Source organism: Rhipicephalus microplus, chromosome 7 (assembly GCF_043290135.1).
Source record: "Rhipicephalus microplus isolate Deutch F79 chromosome 7, USDA_Rmic, whole genome shotgun sequence".
In the NCBI taxonomy this organism is placed as follows: Eukaryota; Metazoa; Arthropoda; class Arachnida; order Ixodida; family Ixodidae; genus Rhipicephalus; species Rhipicephalus microplus.
Genome location: NC_134706.1, coordinates 1,984,995 through 2,006,275, shown reverse-complemented (window position 1 = coordinate 2,006,275; position 21,281 = coordinate 1,984,995). Strand labels below are relative to the sequence as shown.

The 21,281-nt window shown below is 46.3% G+C and overlaps 1 protein-coding gene across 2 annotated transcripts in view; it reads left to right on the top strand.

Annotated features, from left to right (window-relative positions):
- LOC119180224 (protein Njmu-R1) overlaps positions 1 to 21,281 on the top strand; it is a 65,505-nt gene that overhangs the window by 39,502 nt on the left and 4,722 nt on the right. For both annotated transcript variants that reach the window (XM_037431368.2, XM_037431366.2), the window contains one exon: positions 19,498 to 19,598. In XM_037431368.2, coding sequence (XP_037287265.2) covers positions 19,498 to 19,598 — 101 coding nt within the window. The remainder of the gene's footprint in view (positions 1 to 19,497; positions 19,599 to 21,281) is intronic.

Sequence of the window (21,281 nt, the reverse complement as noted above, 5' to 3'; positions counted from 1 at the left end):
CGACCTCTTAATAGAGGTTGTTGCTGCAGTGGCTACATTTAAAAGCACTTGCCTCGCAGCCCTTGGACACAAGGGCGCTGATGAGGCACTTGTGCTAGTGCAAAATATCTTTACACGTTTTTATTATCAAAACCTTTGTCACCCTTTTTCACTATGCATATCACGCCACTGTCATGATTTTAATACTTATGTTTTTACCCGTATTATCGCGAGGAATTTTAAGGCCCCTATACAGCCACGCAACATATCATTGTCCACATCTCTGCTCATTGAAATGGCGCTCTTTGGCCATCAATTGGCCCTTGCGCCATAAAGCGCCACACATCATCAGTATTGAAATGTTGTTGGCTTCTTTACGGTAAAATGTATTACTGTATAATAATGTACTTAAAGGCCTGTGTTAGTAGTGCGCAATAAACTGGCAGTGCCTTCGCATGATGTAACAATTTCATGCTCGTCAGTGCATCTTGAGCAACTTTTATGTGCTCATGAAACCGTGCACACAGTTTTCAGGTCGCTAAGATTTTGGAGTGACGTGTTTTTTTACCTACACTTTGTCTCAGAAATGACACTCAGTCACGTTTTTAGTTACTTGGCTTGTGTATCGAGAGAGTAACGATGACAGGACAAGCCATCCATGACAAAGGCACATCAACCTTGGGCACAGTTGCACGCAACGCGATACAAACACAGGGAAGGTGTATAAAGCTATATTGTCTTATTGTATTGGCTTGTTATTTAAAAAAAAAATATTGTAAAGCTCAGAATAAATGTGGTTAAGCATGGTTACAGGAACTGCTGCAAAATCAGAACAAAGACAGCATAAACAAGTTGCTAGAACGGCTACCGGCATCGCTATCAATTCTCAGCGTTGCTGATCAAAAAGGCATGTCAGTGTTCAGATCCTTTCAAATAAAAAAAATACGGCTTATAAAATAACTACTGAAAAGGGGTTTATTGGTCGATGTTGTCCAATGTCGGTGTTGACCCAATAAGATCGAGGCTCATAACGTGGAGCTTGTACTGTCCCTTTGCTCTTGAGGTCTGTCACCCACGCGGCATTTTCATAAAGAAGTTCCGGCAAGTCGCGGACTCCTTGATGTCTGTCGAAGTCCTTAATTTGACGTCTGTATCTTTCCTCAAAATTCCAAAGGCTGTCTTGATCTGGCAATTGGGGTGTCAGCTTGGTGGAGCACAGAGGAAGCCTGGATCTCAGCCGACGACTCATGAGTAGTTCGGCAGGGCTATATTCATTCTTCAAAGGAGTCGACCTGTAAGCTAAAAGTGTCATGTAAGGGTCCTTGGTCATCGTCACGGATGTCTTGATGATTTTCAGTACAGCCTCTGCAAGTCCATTATTCTGAAGATAGTGAGGGCTAGGTGTAAAGTGCTTGAAACCATAGTCTTGTCAGTCAATGAAAACTGTGGACCATTGTCGGAAACCGCATTTTCGGGAATTCTGTGGCGTGCAAAAATTGACTTGCAGTGGTTGATTACGGCTGCGGAAGTGAGCTTCTCAACTCGAACTAGTTCGGGGTATCTTAATAGTTGGTAGCTATCAACGATCGCTAGTTCTTGAAGTGAAACAAATTCATCGCAATGCGTTGCCAAGACCTCTCAGGGAATTCAGAGCTTATTAGTGGCATTTTCCTGTTTACTCTTGTTTCGATGCATTGCTGACATCGTTTGCCGAGTCCTTGGAACACTGCTGGAAATTCTTCTTTCGGGTTCACTTTGTTGGCAGTGGCGTTTACGAAGGTGAGCATCTGTAGCTTTTTGATGGCTGGCTTGCCTAGCAACGGAGTGCAGATCTGATTTAGGACGTATATATTGTGAGTAGTTGCATAGTTGCGGTAGATAAGCTGCAGTTGTGCCACTCCTGCTGCTGGAAGAAGCTTTCCATCTGGGCCATGCAGCGGTCGAGGAAAGGCTGATAGAAGCGGCCTGTCCTTGAGTGTCTGGAATACGTGCATCAGGAGGACGGTTTCGCCGGCACCAGTGTCAATTTTGAAGTCTACTGGCTGGCCTTGAACCAAGACTGTTACTTCCCAGTTTCCAGCATCCGTCGTCTTGACTGTTCCGAGAAATCTCGCTTCTAAACTTCCGTGCTCGGTTTCGACACAATCGAGGCATCGCAACATGCATACAGAGGCATAGCGACTTTTCTTCTGGCAATTCCTGCAGGCTTCAGAGCGTGCTGGGCAGAAAGTGCGAGAGCGACGCTCTTGACCACATCAACGGCACGGTTTCTGCTCTCTGTTTTTACCGGAGGGTGAAGATGGCTTGCTGGCCCCGTGTAGATAACTGCCGCTTTTGTCTTGCATTGAACCATGTCGACTGGTCTGTGCACCAGGTTCAACTTTGTTCAAAGATGGCACTTCCTGGTGGAGCTACGCTTATTGCTGACGAACACTTTCGATCTGGCGAACGGAATCTAGAGCCTTTTGTAGTGTGAGCTCTGTGTCGAACTGTAAACTGACGGATAGCTGCTTGTCTTTTATCCCAACCACGAGGCAGTCGCGCACAAACTCCTCACGAAGAGTACCGAACTCGTAATATTTCGAAAGCGTGTGAAGCGCAGTGACGAAATCTTCGGCTGACTCACCATCTTGTTGCAGCCTGGTGTTGAATCTGGCTCGTTGAAAGATTACGTTGTATCACGGAATGAAATACTTGTCGAACTGCTCCACGACGGCGTCAAATTTCTTGGAGTTCTCTTCGGATAAAGCGAAGGTGGCGATTTCCTCGGCTTGCTCACTCATGATGAAGAATAGGGCGTCTACTTGATGTTGCTCACGCTTCACGCACAAGCCTGAAGAGGTTTGGAAACATTCAAAACGCTGTTTCCACTTCAGCCACTCGTTCGGCGACGAAAAGTTGAAGGCGTTCGGCGGTTGAATAACGAATGACGATATGATCGGTGCTTTTTGCTTGCGGCCTCCTTCGCAAGGATGATGACTAGATGCCGATGTCCACTGGTAGCACCTGTCCTTCTGACACCATGTTGAAGTCGTCAGGAAGGAGCGAGAAGGCCGGAGGCTGGTTTACATGGGCACATGTTTATTCCAAAACCACGTTCTAGCCTAGGAGCCCAGCCACGCGCACCTCAAGCACACGCAGTTACCATCTTTGCCTGGCTTGTCCTAGATGGCAGCATCTACAACAGTTTGGTCACGATTTGGTTGCGATAAATCAGGTTTGTTATGGTACCGCGCATAATAGGCGTGCCCTAAACTTGGCTGTGATTAGTAGGTCTGTACTGTATTTGCATGGTTGCAATCGGACGTTCTCTTACGTTAACTTAAGCAAGAAAAAAAGAAACAAAAAATGGACTATCTCCCCCAAGGGAACCCTGATGGAATGTGAAGCAGCAGCGGTGCGCACGGCGTTGACCTGGTTGAAACCGGCGTCAACGTGGGTTCTGGAATAAAGATTTGAAGCGAAACGTAATGTAGCGTTTACTCGAGTAAACATTTGTTTGAAACGCGTGCTTTGTATAGAACGCGCGATCGTGTACTCGTCAAGTGTGCATTGAGTTTCTTGTCAGAAAAAACGTCGTCGTTATCGTGTTTGCTACCTTGTCTGCCAATTTACTAGCCTTTCGTCTTTCCGACGCGAGCTTTCGCACTTGCTGAATCGCGGATAAGCAAAAGCTCGACGGACTTATGTCGCCAGTGATTCCCTAGCCACGAACCCATCACGCGTGCTGCTTTAGCATCAGTGCTTGAGTGTGATCTTTTCGATGCTCAATCTTCATATTGTCTTGTACAAAATTCCAGCAACAACATGCCAAACCGTAGACAAGGTATAAATCACGGTTGGTTTCGATGGCTCTTTTTGGTGGCTCTACTTGAAAGAAAGGAGGGCTTTGGCGACACTTCTAACTTTCGAATGGTGGTTCGCGATGCGATTGTAGTGTCTTAAATATGGGGGTGCGAGCCCGGAAAACGGAACAATCTAGTTTTTTTTTTTTTCGCATTGGAAACGTGGATATTTTGGCGTTAATTTTTTGAAATTTCATGCATCGCTTGCCTCGATTCCTGGACACGCGAAACTGCATGCTCAACACGTTTTGCGCTAGTGTAGCCTAAGAAAGAGGTTGTTTCGGCTGTAGACCGAATATTCGCGACTTTGGTGACATATACATTATCAGCGGTCTATGCTGTAATAGAAAATAAAATTTTTGGAAATTTTACCCTGTGTAATAGGCGCATTGCGAACTTGGAGCTGGATTTTCTAGAAAAAAGAAGTGCGGATATTGTGTGACTATATGCGGTATACACCCACCCTTTTTTTGCAGCGGTCTCTCGAACTTTGATGCTCCAATGTTGGCAGGTATTCATAACACATAGGGCTCACTGGAGATAACAATAGTGATTTTTGTAATGTGTAATAGAGATTAATTTACATAGGTCTAGCTGCGCCAATTGTGCCAAGTTGCACCTAGAGGTGATTGATTGATATATGGGGTTTAACGTGCCAAAACTACCATATTATGAGAAACGCCGTAGTGGAGGGCTTCTGAAATTTCAACCACCTGGGGTTCTTTAATGTGCATCCAGATCTGAGCACGCGAGCCTACAGCATTTTCGCCTCCATCAAAAATGCAGCCGATGCAGCCGGGATTCGATCCCGCGACCGGCGGGTCGGCAGCTGAGTACCTTAGCCATTAGACCACCGCGGCGGGGCTGCGGCAAGAGATGAAACCTGCTACATCTGATCTTTTAAAGAAAAAAGAAGACTGAATGTGCTTGCTAAAACTCAATAAAATACTAGTTACTAACTGTTGTGAAGCAAACTACACTGAGTAGTAGACTCTGTGGGGTCTCGATCTGGCGAACGAGGCTTCCGCCACGCTCTTGGAATGAACGGACACAGTTGACACGGTCGGTACAAACCTTATAACATACATACTATGAAGTCTTGGTTTGGAAGACCTTTATTAGGCTCGAGGAACCGGCAGCCGACAGCTGAGATGAACGAACCAAGATGATGATGCTACGTGACAACGATGAGGATGCATGAGCAACACATGATAATGATGATAATGTACAGATGAAGAGGATTGGTATACTAAATGCCCACACTGATTCCCCCACGTGAAAGCGGCCAGCCTGGCCGCGGCAAGTCAAGGGGACAAAGAACGTCGCATGAAGGGCTTCATACGGGAGACATGGACGACCTCAGTAGTTTGATAACGGCGATCTGCTGGGGCTACAAGTGGCGTCACGCGATAATTCACTGGTGAAGTTTCTTCAAGAACTGTGTACGGCCCGATAAACCGTGGCTGGAATTTGTCGCACAAACCAGGTGTGCGAATAGGCGTCAAAAGAAGCACTTCGTCTTCAGGTTGAAAGGATACAGCACGATGCGATTCATCATAAACCAGCTTTCTGTCTTGCTGTCGGGCTTCAGTTTTTATTTGAGTTCGTTGGCGGCTCTCTGCGAGCCGTAAAACGTATTCCTCTGAAGAGGATGGAGATGAATCCGCATGGCAGGTAAAGAAAGAGACGTCCAGGAAAGAAGTAGGGGAGCGTTCATAAACTAAGTAAAATGGTGAGTAGCCGGTTGTCCGCTGAATAGCCGTATTGTAGGCGAAAGTGGCGAATGGTAGAACTACATCCCAGTTTTTGTGGTCTGGTTGAATGTAGGCGGCGATCATGTCAGCAAGAGTGCGGTGGAATCGCTCAGTGAGGCCGTTAGTTTGGGGATGATAACTAGAGGCAGTCTTGTGAGTTGTGCCAGAGGCACGAAGAAGTTCGTTCACTAGTTGTGAAAGGAAGGCCCTTCCACGGTCACTGAGCAATACATGTGGAGCACCATGACGCAGTATAATGGCTCGGAGGATGAAATCGGCAATTTCAGAAGCTGAACCAATAGTGACGGCTGCCGTCTCGGCGTAGCGCGTCAAATGGTCAACGGCTGTTACTATCCATCGGTTTCCAGCAGCACTGACTGGAAGGGGGCCATAAGATCGATGCCTACAACTTCGAATGGTGTGGCTGGGCACGGAAGAGGCTGTAGTGTACAGGCTGGAGCAGATGTGGGTAGTTTTCTACATTGGCAGGTAGTGCAGGACCCTACGTACCGAGCTACACTAGTGGTAATACCTGGCCAATAAAACCAACTTCGAAGGCGATCGTAGGTTTTGTGGTAACCAAGGTGACCAGCCGTCGGATGGTCATGAAGTGCTCTGAGGACTTCGGACCGAAGCGATCGGTGTAGAACGGGAACCCAGCGCTGACCGTCAGGATGGTAAATTTTGCAGTACAGCACCGAGTTGTCCAGCTTAAACTGCGAGAGTTGGCGGCGGAGCCTCGCATTAGGTGGACGGGAACTGCCAGTAAGGTAGCCCATATTACGTCGACAGTATGGGTCAGCCAGCTGTCGAGAAGAAAAATCATGCGGGTCGTCCGAAGGCAGCTGGTCCATAGAGGCGAGAGAGGAAACCGCCGTAGACGTGGACTCCGAGGGTGTGTTGTGCAAAGTGATTGCGGAAACGCTGAGGGAAGCCGCTGGTAGTGGGCAGCGAGAAAGAGCATCGGCGTCGCTATGCTTTCTGCCACACTTGTATACGATGTCAAAATCATACTCTTGTAGGCGCAGAATCCAGCGGCCGAGGCGTCCCGACAAGTTCTTGAGTGTCGAAAGCCAACATAAAGCGTGGTGGTGGGTCACATTGGTGAAATGGCGGCCGTGAAGATAGGGACGAAATTTCTGCGCTGACCAAACGATGGCGAGGCACTCGTTCTCGGTGATCGTGTAGTTCCTCTCGGCTGCGGAGAGGACGCGGCTGGTGTACACAACGACTCGCTCTCGTGAAGAGTTGTCGCGCTAAAGGAGCACGGCTCCTAAACCGTGGCCGCTAGCGTCTGTATGGAGGAAGGTCGGTGCACCATCGTGAAAATGAGAAAGTACAGGATCAGTCGTGAGGGCACTCTTCAACCTGTCGAAAGCCAATTCACATTCCTGAGACCACTGAAAGGGCGTACCAGAAGCAAGTAGCTTATGGAGTGGTGCGGCTATGGAGGCAAAGTTTTGTATGATTTTATTTATTTATTTTTTATTTATTTATTTATAAATACTGCAATCCCTGATTTAGCAGGTGGGTTACAGTGCATAAAAAGGATACATGGTTTACAACAACTGTACAATGCAACACAGATGAAATGGATCTTCTTCTCGGGTACAAAAAGTTGTTACAAATAATACAACAACAACAGAGGTTTGGTATACAATGCTAATTAAGGTGGGACTCAAACAAACTTAGAGAAAGCTGTAGAACTTGTGAATTCTGAAGTTTATTCCAATCGGAAATAGTTCTGGGAAAGAAGGAATACTTATAACAGTTAGTACGTGTGCGATGGGGGGGTGACTGTTAGTTGGTGTCTTTGTCTGGTCGCGTACCCAGCTGAAAATGAAATCACATCTGAAAAATATATTTTATAATGCCCCTTGATTATTTGATAGAAACACTTCAGTCGCGATAAAAGATTCCTGTGTGCTAACGACGGTAAGTCGGCTCGTCGTAGAAGTTCGGTAACTGAAGTGCGCCCAAATTTGTTAAATATGTAGCGCGCAGCCTTCTTTTGTACGTTTTCCAGCCTGCTGATGTTTGTGTTTGTGTATAAATCCCAGATAACGACACAATATTGTAATGCTGGTCGAACTGCTGATTTTTACGCAGGTAAACGAACATCAGGAGTGGAAAGTTTCAGCGCTCGTCTAAGAAAGAAAAGCTTTCTATTCGCGGCAGCAATCACAAAATCAATGTGCTTATTCCAATTAAGATTATTAGTTATCCATAAACCGAGGTCCTTATATTGAGTTACTTCTCTCAGAGTGATTGCGTTCACAGAGTAGTTAAAGACAAAAGGATTCTTTTTCTGGGTAATTCTCATGACTACAGTTTTGTCGAAGTTTAGAGCCATCTGCCATTGGTCACACCACGTGATAACTTTTTGAAGGGCATCGTTTAGAAGAAATTGATCTGACATGCTGCTTATTTCAGAGTAAATTATGCCATCATCTGCAAAAAGTTTCATTTTCACAGAAATATTGTCAACTATATCATTAATATATACCAGAAAGAGGATGGGACCAAGCACCGAACCCTGGGGAACGCCAGAGCTAACCGTTAGCCTACAGGAGCTGCTGTTTTAAAATTAACAAACTGTTCTTGGTCTGATAGGTATGCCAAGATCCATTTAAGTAATTGGTTGTTCCTGAAAATTTTGTCTAGTTTGAAAAGTAATTTTTGGTGTGAAACTTTATCAAAGGCTTTGGAGAAATCCATGAAAATGGCGTCGGTTTGATTGCCGTTATTAATAGAGATAGCAAAGTCATGCACTGTCTGTACCAGCTGGGTGCAGGTAGAGTATCCCTTCCGGAACCCATGTTGAAAGTTAGTTAGTACACTATGTGTTTCCAGAAATTCAGATATGTGATTGTGTATAATGTGTTCTAGTAATTTACAGCAAGTTGATGTTAAAGAAATTGGACGGTAGTTACTAATCATATGCTTGGGTCCTGCCTTATGTAATGGCTTCACTCTGGCGGTTCTCCAGTCACTCGGCAATTCTCCCTCATGTAAAGATCTCGAAAACAAGACATGTAAATATTTTGAAGTCCATTCTGCGTAACGCTGTGAGAACATGTTCGGGATATTGTCTGGTCCTGGCGACTTTTTTACATCAAGCTTTAAAAGCATATTAAGAATACCTTCTTCACTTATTACTACGTCTGACATGGGGGGAAAATTCGCTTCAAATATCGGAAGTGAACCATTGTCTTGTACAAAGACAGATTTAAAGTGCTTGTTGAATGCATTAGAAATAATAGATTCATCGTTTACTCGCACACCGTCAATATCGAACACGTCACAGACTGAAGATGTTGGACTGATTGTCTGCCGAAATTTGTCAGGGGTTGTGGCTATAAACCTTGGGAGAGACTCACTATAATAGTGGCTTTTATCTTCAGTCAGCTGAATTTTGAGCTTGCAGCTAATTTCATATATTTTTGTTTTTCTACAAGAAGTGCATTTGCGTGACTGTTGCTTTTTTTTCCTTTTTAATTGCCTTTTCAAACGTAATGTGTCCCGAGTGATCCAGGGATTTTTCTTCGGCATTTTTTTTGTGATGCGCGGTACAAATCGCTCGACACATTTATTGACAATATCTTTAAAGAAATTCCAAAGACTTTCAACGTCAAGATTACTGTGTGAAAAGGCATCAAAGGTAAAAGACAGCATATCTATGATTGATGTGTCGTCTGCACGAGAGAAATTCGGGAAAGTTTTAGTTTTTAAGTTCTTGTTTAGGGAAACATCTGATAGTTCCAGGAGCACAGTCTTGTGATCCGATATTCTGGGATAAACACTGCAAGCTGTCTTGGAAAAAATTGACCCGCTAACAAAAAAAAGATCAAGGATTGCCGAAGAGCTACCTTGTACTCTGGTAAAGTCATCGACAATCTGTAATAAATCAAACGTAAAGGCAATATCTAACATTTCTTCGCCAAATGAATTATTACGGGTTTTAAGCGAGAAGGCTTTCCATTCAACATCAGGCAAATTAAAATCCCCACTCAAAATAATGCGATCACCGATCTGTACATGTTTGTCGAGGTATGTCCGCAGCTCTTCCAATACTGTAATAGTGGAGCTGGGGGGCCTGTAGATACCTCCAATGATGAATTTTGTGCTGCCATGAAAGGCCTTGCAAAAAACACCTTCAACATTAGGTATATCAGGCATTCTTATGACGTTTAAAGAATTTTTATATATCAGAGCAACTCCTCCCCTTTTACTGCCCCGATCTTTCCGATATACACTGTAGCCAGCTGGTGCAAATTCGCTATCGTATATGTCTTTGTGTAACCAGGTTTCGGTTAGAACAGTGATATGGGGATCATGTGTGAGCAACAAGGCCTCTAAATCAGTTATCTTATTTACAACATTTCTACAGTTCACGTTGACAACTTTCAAGCGCTGAGGGTCAGCTTTGTACCGTCAGTTTTGCTTGTTTGTAATTCTAAACCTTGAATCGTTGTGTTCATCCCAACCAAACAATACGCTGTTGATACTCAGTTTGTCATAAACAAGTTTTACCTTAGCACCATCCTCTTTATCTTTTACAGCGCTTTTCCACAATTTCCTTCGAATTTCCCGAACTCGGAAGGAAAAGTCCTCTGAGAGCGAAAACGGAGTGTCTTTTAGCTTGTGCGCCGTCATTAGTACTGACACTTTTTCTCGGTAATCCATGAACTGCATAATTACCGGGCGAGGCTTATTCTCTTGTTTCTTGCCAAGCCTATGGCACCGCTCAATAGTTTCGGCAGTTAACTTTAGTTTTTCTTGGAATACCTTATCTTTTACTCTTGTTAGCAGCTCCTTGCCTGTCTCTCCTTTAACTTCGTCTAGGCCGTATAAAATGAGGTTGTTTCTACGGTTCCTATTTTCCAAGTCATCTACTTTTCTAGATAGCGACGATAATCCTTGTTCAAAATTAGAAACTGATGTTTCTATTTCGCAGATTTGGTTCCCCAACTTGTTTAACAGCAATAGCTGCTGATCCATCCGCTGTACCCTTTCGGTTAAGGTCAATATCTTACTTTCGATTACGTTCTGATTGCTGCGTATAGCTTCTATAATTTCATTTGTTTTGGTTTGACCAGCGAGGAGCGCTTCCAACATCTCCTTTTCCGTGGGATCAGGATTTGATTCAATATCGCCACACACTAACAAGTTCGTTGGTAAGGAACAAATACAACTAAGTACACATTTTATCATTGTGAGACAATGCAACAGCACTAAAAAACGGTCATTGCTGCGGTAGCAATGCGTAGGCAAATGTTTACAAACCTGTAGAACAAAGCAGAACGGATTCCTTAACATGTTGCCGTTTGTGCTGCCGCCGTGCCCACTGAAGGACGACGGTGCTCCTTCTCTTTTTATACTTGTTGCGGGCTGGACAAGTTGTGACGTCATCTGATGAGACGCTCCTCCCATCGGCATCCATGCATACTTTTGAACGAGGAACAGGCTCGTGTTGCTGACGAGTTGATAGCCGCTTGATGATAGCTGGATACCAGCTCCTGCAATCTGATCGGCACTTGCTGCTTCTGCACTGCAGCCGGGCGGTGTGAGCACGCTTCCAAGAAGAATCGCCGTCACCTGTAGAACAAAGCAGAACGGATTCTTCAACATGTTGCCGTTTGTGCTGCCGCCGTGCCCACTATGAATCGCCGAAAGTAAGAGGCGAGACCAAGGAAACTTCGCAAATCTTTCGGCTTGTCAGGGCGAGGGAAGCGAAGCACCGCAGCAGTTTTCTCAGGGTCTGGATGAATTCCGTCCTTGCTCACAACATGACCGAGGACCTTAATAGATCAGGTGGCGAATTGCACTTCTTGGTGTTAATTTGAAGACCAGCGCCCGCAAGGCAAGTCAGGACCTCGTCCAAGTGTTGCAGATGTTGAGGAAACGTCGATGAAAAGACAACAATGTCATCGAGGTAACATAGGCAAGTCTTCCATTTCAGGCCACGCAGCACGGTGTCAATCAAGCGCTCAAAAGTTGCGGGCGCATTGCATAGACCAAACGGCATAACATTGAATTTTTATAGGCCGTCCAGGGTTGCAAACGCAGTATTTTCTTTGTCATCTTCATGCATGGGGATTTGCCAATAGCCGAAACGCAAGTCGAGGCTCGAAAAGAATTCAGCATTTTGTAAGGAATCGAGGGCGTCGTCGATACGTGGCATGGGGTATACGTCCTTCCTAGTGATCTTATTGAGTGCTCGGTAATCGACGCAAAATCATACGGAATCGTCTTTTTTACGCACCAGAACCACTAGAGACGACCAAGGACTGGTTGAGGGTCGGATTATCTCCCGTTGCAGCATATCGTCTACGTTTTCCTCAATGATTTTTCGTTCGGCTAGGGAGACGCGGTACGGACGACGATGCACAATGGATGTTCCGTCGGTCTGAATACGATGTGCTGTAGCAGTTGTCTGACCCAGGCTGGATGAATGAACGTCAAAAGAGTTTGCATGCTTTTGCAACAAATCAAGCAGCTGCTGCTTTTGCGAGTCTGTCAAGTCCTTGTTGATGGCTGCTGTAAAGGCCAAGGAAGCAGCATGATCTCTAGGGTGACCTTTATAGGAGGCAGGGGTAAGAGGCACGACGCACACAGGCTCCAGATCGGCAATGCAGGCGACAGTAGTGCCCCGCGGCAGTAAAATTTTATCTGGTGTGGTGTTCGTAGCAGCGAGGACAGCTGATCCATTGTTGAAGCGAGCCACACCTGATGTGAGAGCTATGCCTTTATTAAGGCAACGGGGCGATGGAGTGACCAAAATGTCACCAGAGTCGACGTCGTTGGACAAAACTGTGACTAATTGATGTTCATTTGGGGGTAACTCGATGTCTACAGCAGCGATGAGTCGAAGTGGCTTGTAGGTTTCGTCACTAAGCAAGTGGTGTGTGTCAGTAAGATAGACGACACGTTGTGCACAACAAATAGCCGCGGAAGCAGATGAAAGAAAGTCCCAGCCTAAAATGAGTTCGTGGGAGCACGGGGATAGCACAGCGAATTGTATATGATGAAGAATGTCGTCGATTAGCACACGGGCAGTACAGAGAGCGGAAGGGCGAATCATTGTTCCCTGGGCTGTAACCAGTGTTGGTCCATCATAAGGCGTCGTGACTTTTCGAAGACGGGTACACAAGTCAGCACGAATAATAGAAAACCCAGCCCCAGTGTCCACCAAAGCATCAACGTCCACTCCCTCAACTGAGACTGCAATCATATTGTAAGGGCGCGCTGGAGGAATTGGAGTACTGTGTTGGAATGCAGTTTGTCCTCCAAAAACTGCATCGCTTAGTTTTCCGGACGTCGATCAGAAGCGAGGGAAGCAGGCTGAAGAGAAGAGGAGCAACGGTAGGGCGATGGTGAACGGCGTCGGGTTGATCGATGACTACTGCGCATTTCACCGGATGCTGGCGGAGATGGAGACCAACGCGGCGGTGACAAATAACGATGGCCCTGGTACAAGGCTCCTGCGGTATAGTCTCGTTCGTGTATGTCGTACCCTCGGTGCTCATCTTGCTGGCGCTTGCAGCAAAAGCGTGAAATGTGACCACGATAGCCGCAATAATAGCACATAGGGCGAGTCGATCGATAAGGAGGGTAGTAGCTTGTGTTAGATGCACCGGGAGAGAGAGCAGTGAGAGGGACAGATGATGGCTCAGGCGGTGGTGATGGAAAGCTCGTGGGAAAGCTTCTGGAAGGTGCGGCAGCAACCGACGCGTACGTTGGTGGCAGCGACGTCGAGCTGACGGTGCCTGATGGTGCGGCGACGGCATGCGAGAACGATGGGAGAGTACGAGGGACAGTGGGCTGCAGGTGGGTCATGTGGGTCATGGACGTGAGCTCCTCCCTGATGACATCCCGCAATGACATTGAAGAAGACTGAATGGGACACACTGAAGGTAGTGTGAATCCCATTGATTCTAATTCTTCGTGTATAATCACCCTTATTGTGTCTCGTAGGTTTGGACCCACCGTAATACGGGCCGCGTCACTGTCCGGTTGTAGGCGCATAGACTCAAGTTCTTCGAGGCGCTGACAGGTTGTCGCAACGTCAGCAACGGTAGCCAGATTCTGGATTGCAAGGGAATTGAATGCGACGGGTGCAATCCCCTTAAGAAGCTGGCGTACCTTGTCTGACTCTGTCATTGAGGTTTCAACCCGGCGGCAAAGTGAAAGGACATCCTCGATGTAGGATGTATACGACTCCCCGATGTGCTGTTTCCGAGCCGCGAGAGCTTTCTTTGCGAGAGCTGAACGAACAGCCGGTGTGCCAAAGACATGGCGAAACTGATCTTTGAAGGCTGACCAGTCGGGGATGTCGATGAAGTGGTTGAGAAACCACGTCTTCGCGACACCCGTGAAGTAGAATGACACGTAAGCGAGTTTGTAGGTGTTATCCCACTGGTTAGTAGCGCCGACACGTTCGAAATCGTCCAGCCATTCCTCCACATCTTCCCCGCTCATACCATCGAAGGGATGGGGCTCACGCTGGAGGCTGTTAATGACGTGAAAAGGCGCGGCACGCGGTGGCAAAGTGGGAACAGCTGCAGCACCGACCTCTTCTTGGTGCGACATATTTCCGGACACCTGGCCCAAGCGGCGACCTGAACGTAGCTCCAGGAGGTAGAGTGGTCGAGAGGATGATGGGGGATCTAACAGCACGCTCCACCACGTATGAAGTCTTGGTTTGGAAGTCCTTTATTAGGCCCGAGGAACCGGCAGCCGACAGCTGAGATGAACGAACCAAGATGATGATGCTACGTGACAACAATGAGGATGCATGAGCAACACATGATAATGATGATAATGTACAGATGAAGAGGATTGGTATACTAAATGCCCACAATACATTTATTTAACTAATTTATAACGACGATATCGTCCTCCGAATGATACATCAATCGTAATTAACTGGATACGACATCCGTACACAATATTACTATACACTCCAAAACATAACAAACGCGGCGTCGCCAACGCTTGACTTGCCATGCGGGCCCCCCCCGGCGCACAGGCCCGTGGTGCCACGCGCCGAGGACCCACGCTAGAGACAACCGTTCGCGGAAGCCGCCACGCGCAGAAGAGCTCGCTCAACTCTCGCCTGCCACTGAGGCCTGCCCTCCGCCAGGGGTCACCGCCGGTGCTACCACTCTACCAACAGCTGTACTAAAGGCGAACACAATGCCATCTATCGCCCGTCGATTGTCACCACCGAAATATGGCTTCTATGCGAGCCACATGCGCCACGCAGGTCAAACAACTTTACAGGGACTGTCAGCACTCCCACAACTTAAATTTAGGTATAACAAGCATATACATAACGAATTATTTATTATAACAAAATGAAGAGTAGTTTTGTCATAGTGTTATGAATATATGCTTATAACGAATTTTCTGACATAACGGAGTACTTTTGTAGCAGATGCTACTTTGTTATTATCGGGTTTGAGTGTAAATGTATGTGCTTGAATAAACTGTTTTGTTAGTCATTTTTTTTTCATGCCACTTGTTCTGATAGAGTTTCACATCAGTGCTTAATTAATGGGTTGTGTCTGACGAATTGCCTAACTTTATCAACAATACCACTCGCTGCAGTGAACTGTAGAATTTTGCCGTGAAAACATGCTGTCTCAGCATTCCGGTACCTCAGTTCCAAATGCAGAAACAGTTCATGTTTGTAAACTTGCTGAAGTTGAATAAGATACCTAGCATTACCACAAATTTTATGGACCAGAAATCACATTTCAGGGTGTCCAAGAACTGGGATCCTCGCGATTCCCTTCATAAAGCAAAACACCAGCAGTAATGCCCTGGGTCGTTAATGAAGTACGAGCATCATCAGAATAGTCTTTTCAAATAGTAAACAGAGTGCATAGAAATCAAAGACAGATTGTGCTTGCACTACTGGACTGCAACATGTGGGGTTTGGTGGCGGAGAGCGCCAACAGGCTCTTGGAGTGAACGGACGAACACAGAAGACGCAATCGGAACAAACCAAACAACACATATTTAACTACTTTTGATTGATAATATCGTCAGCCGAATTATTATAACATTAATTGTGATCCACGCAATAAACAACCCTACACAATAGTACACAATGCTCAACAACATGACAAACACAAGAACGCACGCAACACCCTTTCGCCAACGCTCGACTCGCCACAAGAGCTCCTGGTTGCGCAACCAGCGGTGCCGCACACCCTTGCGAAAGACAACCATTGGCGCCGACCGCCACTCGTCAAAAAGACCCGCTTCTTTCTTGTGTGCCGCAACCCAGGCTTTCCCCCAGGTGTCACCGTAGACGCTATACCATGATGATGATGGTTATAAATGCTCGCGAGCACATCGCCATCTACAACGCGATAGTTGCGACCCCTGAATGCGGCTTGTGCGCGAGACACGTGCGTCACGAGGTGCAAACAGCTTTACAGGGAGTGTTAGCACCTCCTCAAACATCACGAGAAGTCATATTCATTCAGAAATATGGTGTGGATTCTGGCACTATTCTGCCAGACAGATGCCATGGCTTCAAATAAAATTGGTGCTGTCATTGATGCTGTCATTGGTGCTGGGATATTCAAAACAAAGATGCATGTATTTGTTCATTAATGATTTTGTTAAACATGTTTAACTGATCAAGCTTGGAGACAAATATTTGTGTTAGAAAATGTTTACTTGGTTATTGCTCTGAAAGGTTATGCACCTCCAAAGCCAGATTTTAGCGGCTCCAGAAGCTGTGGCAGAGTGCATTCAGTCGATCACACCACTGCAAATGTATTGGTTGAAGCAGTAGATAATGTTGTTTTATTTCTGCCTTATGGCGAATTCTATCGAGAGAACAGGAGTATAGGGGCAGGTCAGTAAGGAGTGGGAGGCAGAACACTCGGTGCAGGGCTGCTCGATCTGCCACTGGAATGCGGCACGCCCCCGGAGAGCAGGTGAGAGGGTGACGTGTGGGAAGACCATGTGGTCGAAACATTCCAAGCGCCCTGCCCTGGTGCTTTAGTGGTTAAGGCACTCGGCTGCTATCTCGCAGGGCACAAGATCAAATCCCGGCTGCGGCGGCTGCATTTTCGATGGAGGCGAAAATGCTGTAGCCCTATGTTCTCAGATTTGGGTGCAGGTTAAAGAAACCCAGGTGTTCGGAATTTCCGGAGCCCTCTACTACGGAGTCTCCCATAATCATATGGTGGTTTTGGGACGTTACACCCGACATATCAATCATCAAACATTCCAAACCCCAGCGTATTCTCTGTGGGGCAGCATCAAAATACTGATTGATGAACAAGTGGTCAGCCACTTGTTCATCAATATCCCAATACATAGTGTGCTTGCGCAATGACGCATTCGGCAGATGTCCAGCTCTCATCGTTGCTAACCGTACAAAGCAGCGGAACCGTGGTTTCAAGCTACACATGGTTGCCAGCATAGAGTTTCATACAATAATACCTAGAGAGGAATCTGGCGCTGCGATCGTGAACCTCCATGGGAATTATGGGAAGTACAGGCTTTGGTTTGGATAAGGTTACCTAGTGAATTGTCTACGCATACAGTTCCCGTTTTGTTCTTTGGGCAGCACGAGTAGTGGGGTTTGATGAAAAGCACTTAAGCAGCACCATTGTTGTTCAAAGAGGCTTAAGAACGCAAGGTCTGTAATTCGCTGAGGCGTTGAACCTTTATGAGTAATAATTGAAAATTCAAACGGAGCGTCGTCCACTCACCGCTGCGCTTAAATGTAGGGTTCTATGCCAGTGCAGGAAATTGCATTGAGGTAATGCTTTTTCACGAACGTTTCTTGTCTAAATTCATTTTAAATGGACTGCAAAATGATGACGAAGCTAAGTAGATGCACTGTCACGCTCTGCTTACTCAATTTCACAACATACCACAGGTGGGTTGGGGCAGATCACTTGGACAGACACACCTAGCATTGCAGAAGACGAAGTGTTAAGTGTTTTTTACCTAATACTGTACTGTTATGTCTATTAAATAGATAATGTGTACTTTCCAGAGAAAATCAAGCATGCTTGTTTTCAAGTGTTACAAAAAATTAAAAAATGGCCCTGTATCTACATGTTGATCTGCAAATGTTGTCAAAAGACTATAGTCTTGCGTGTGGAGAAAGTGAACAAAACATTTATTCGATTGTCTGCGCAAAAAAATCGGTGAATGGTGCTCTGGAGGTGCTGCGTTTTACAATGCCTCGAGCGCGCATCGTAGGCGAACGAGCGCATCAAGGCACGTGACCCTAGAGACATGAGCGCCATCTGGCAGTTTTTTTTTGAAAAACGAAGCACGTGGCTCTGAGACGGGTGAGCACGCCCGTCTCAGAGGTGATAAGCAGTAGAACGCAAGGCGACGGGTAGGTGCCACCACCGTCTCGTCTTAGCAAACCGTTGGAAATACTAGCCTTTTCGTGCAGGCATTGCATGGTCAGCGCAGCGTGATAAGTGCTACGGTTCTTAAAATTACTTATGTATGCCTTTTCTAGTAAAAAACGCACATGCACAATATATACATGTTGTGATGGTGCCCCAGACATGTGCAATAATTGCTTTTTAATTGACCATTGCACAAGTATGAACGCTAAATTTTGAGCAACATTGGTGGGCGCTGCAGATGGGATTGGCCGTTTCAAGTACCCGGTGCCGTTAAGAGTGGACAAACAGACAGATGTACAGACATACAGACCAAAATTTTTGCGTTGAAGGTTTCAAAAAAGACTATTGTCTTTATTAATTGAATCTTGATGCCAAATCTGGAACACAATGGCATAGCAGTGCATACCCTGATGGGTAAATTTGCCCAGGTGTCATTTTTGCCGCATCGTCACAAAAAATTTTTGCAATTAAGTTTGCCTACAAACAAATGAAGCGAGCTTCAATTAAAAATGACCTCATATCACTTTGTTTTACACTCGGATTAGAAGCATCGCGAGTTTCAAGAACGTAATTCATCCGAAGTGGATCCTAAGCCTGTACTTCCTATAATTCCCATGGTGGTACAAGTGCCGCTAAAGGAGCCCGTAGACACTAGCGCCAAATTGCCCTCTAGGTATTCTTCTATGAAACTCTATGGTTGTCACCATTGCCACCGCACTCGCCGGCTGGAGAAAAACTCGGAGACTGTGACATTGAAAGGCCACGTGACTCGTCGCACTGGGCCTACTCCGCTTTTCAGGCGAGAGCACTGCAATCTGTTCCTGGCTCCTCTCGGCACAGCAAAAGCACTCTACCACAGGATGGCAGTGCTCCTGTTCGACCACTGAAACACGCCGGCTCCAAAGAGAGCACTTTCAGCGTGCTTTTGAGTGCTCTCCTAGTGGAATTCGCCATTAGTTGTTAGCATTGAATGTGCGAGAGTGTAGGATAAATTTATTTTTACTGGTACCACTGATAACTGTGCATCCTTTGTCGTGAAATAGGTATCAGCTGTGCTAAAAATCCTGTTTCAAGAATTAAAGAACTGTTGCAAGAAAATTAGACGATGCAAAATACCAGAGAAGAGTAAGATTGAAAGAATAAAGTTAGTTGCAAGTTGACCCTTTTGCCTATTCCTCCGTAGTGGTTTGCATCATCTAATTTTCTTCTAATATGCAACAATTAGCCCAACAACAAGAAACGGAACTGGGCATGTGGATAAAAGTTCGCCAAGAAAAATTGGCAAAGTGTTTTTTCTTGTGCATGGGTGCGTTCTTGTTGACCTTGGGAAGTGAAATGTTCAGCATTTGTCAACATTTTATTAAAATTAATTTTATCTCCATGGGGCCAAAGGTTGCGCCAGTAGTGTACGTTTAGGTTAAATGAACAAGCTATTGCAATTCATTGCCGGTCAACTGGTCCTTGATTTCACAGAAGCTGTGGAAACTACTATTGTATCTTGTTGTTGCCTCATTGTAGAGGCCTCACCATTCTGCCAGTGTTGGGCTGCTCGGCTAGTCAAGTCCAGAGACGACGGACCACTGATTCTTCGGCGCATCGTTGAAGGATTCAAGATTCGTGTGAGTATGCATAAACGAAGTAGCAAAAAAGTATCTGCCAATTGACCCTTCTTTTACCACTTGCAACCACATTTTCTAGATTTTATTTTGACTGCAATAATGCAAAATTTCAGGACGCTACAAACTGCTTGTTGCTGTCTCGATCAGTTTCATTTTTCTCACAGACACTGTATGTACAGTTGTAAACATGTCATATATAACAAACATATTTATGTGTTAGCCAAAATAATGCGTCAACAATTTAACAATGTTCAAATGTGCATGTTGTGAAAGCTAGACCATGTAAACATATCCTTAGTACAAAAAGTTACCATTTTCTGTTCACCTTTTCCTTACTGTAAACTTTGTAGAGGTGTGAGGCTGAGGCTAGCCTAAGAGCCCCTCAGGGAAGAGGCGGAGACCTGCAGAAACCATGTTTACTGATTGGAAACCGGGCCGTAACTATCCGCTGCCAGCGGCTGCCGCGTGCAACTACTGGCTCCTTCAGCGGCACTTGTACCCCCATGGGAATTATAGGAAGTACAGGCTTCGGATCCACTTCGGATGGATGCTACGAGCGCACCCGCAACCGTCATTGTCCTCTTCTTTCTGATGTCGGCACGCTCGCGGCCGCCGCTCCCATACTGCATGCCGTCCCCGTCCTTGTAATATTCGATGTCACCGTCCGCAGCTGCTTCTCAGTTTTCAGCGGTCTCTCCCTTCGCACCGCCTTCTGCGGCGTCCTCCTCAGCAATCTTCTTCTCACAATCCCAAAACGCCACAGCGTCTTTTGGGTCCTGCGACTCCTCCACAACTTCACCGTTGTGCTTCCTAACCTACTCTTCGTAATTCTGAGACTTCCTTCGGCCTCTCCTTTGCCTTCCTGAGAATCTTCGGACTCTTCCTTCACGAACTCCTCCTCTACCTCTATGAACTCCTCACCGTTCACATTCCCCGCACCGTCGTCCGTGCCCCTTTTTTCGTCCTCCAGAGCCGCCTCATCGCCCACCTCTGTGTCTGCAGCGCTGTCCAGGTTCCCATCAGCGTGTTTTTCGGTCTCAGCAGGCATAAAGTCCTCCTCCTCGGCAGTGCTATTGCAGTTGTCATCTTCCACCTCCACATCGATGCGCTGCACGTAATGGTGATTTTTTTCTTTTTCTTTTTTTTTCTTTTCTCAAAGGCACCATTAGTGCCATCGACAGCATCTTCTCTGGCCACAGCGTTTACTTGCCTCACGTTGTCCTTTGATGTGGTGCCCGCTGCCACGCCTACAGTGGCGACGTTTCGCTTACTGGTCTGACACTCACCGGTCTCTTTATCACCTTCCTGGAACTTGCCTTCCTTCTCCGAAATGATCGCCATGGCCAGAGGAGACAGCTCTGTACTAAGGCACCTGAGAGCTCGTTCGTATCATGCTCGTACCAGCTTGTAGCAAGGGTCGCTCGCTCGTAGTCGTGAGGCCGAGGCAGATGGTGAGGCACAAGGGGGCCCGAGGGGACCGTCAGAAAGTGGTGGCTCGTAGTGGTGCTCCCGAAAGACTGCCTCCTCAACTTTCCGAGCAAAGCTGGCAAGCTCCTTGAGGGAAGGGAAGAAGCTGGAAAAGGGTGTGGCATTGCCGACTAATGTGGGAGACTTTCACGATCTCAGAAGCAGTGGGATTTGCCCAATGGAAGAGCTCCTGCACAGCCCAAACACAGTGACCCA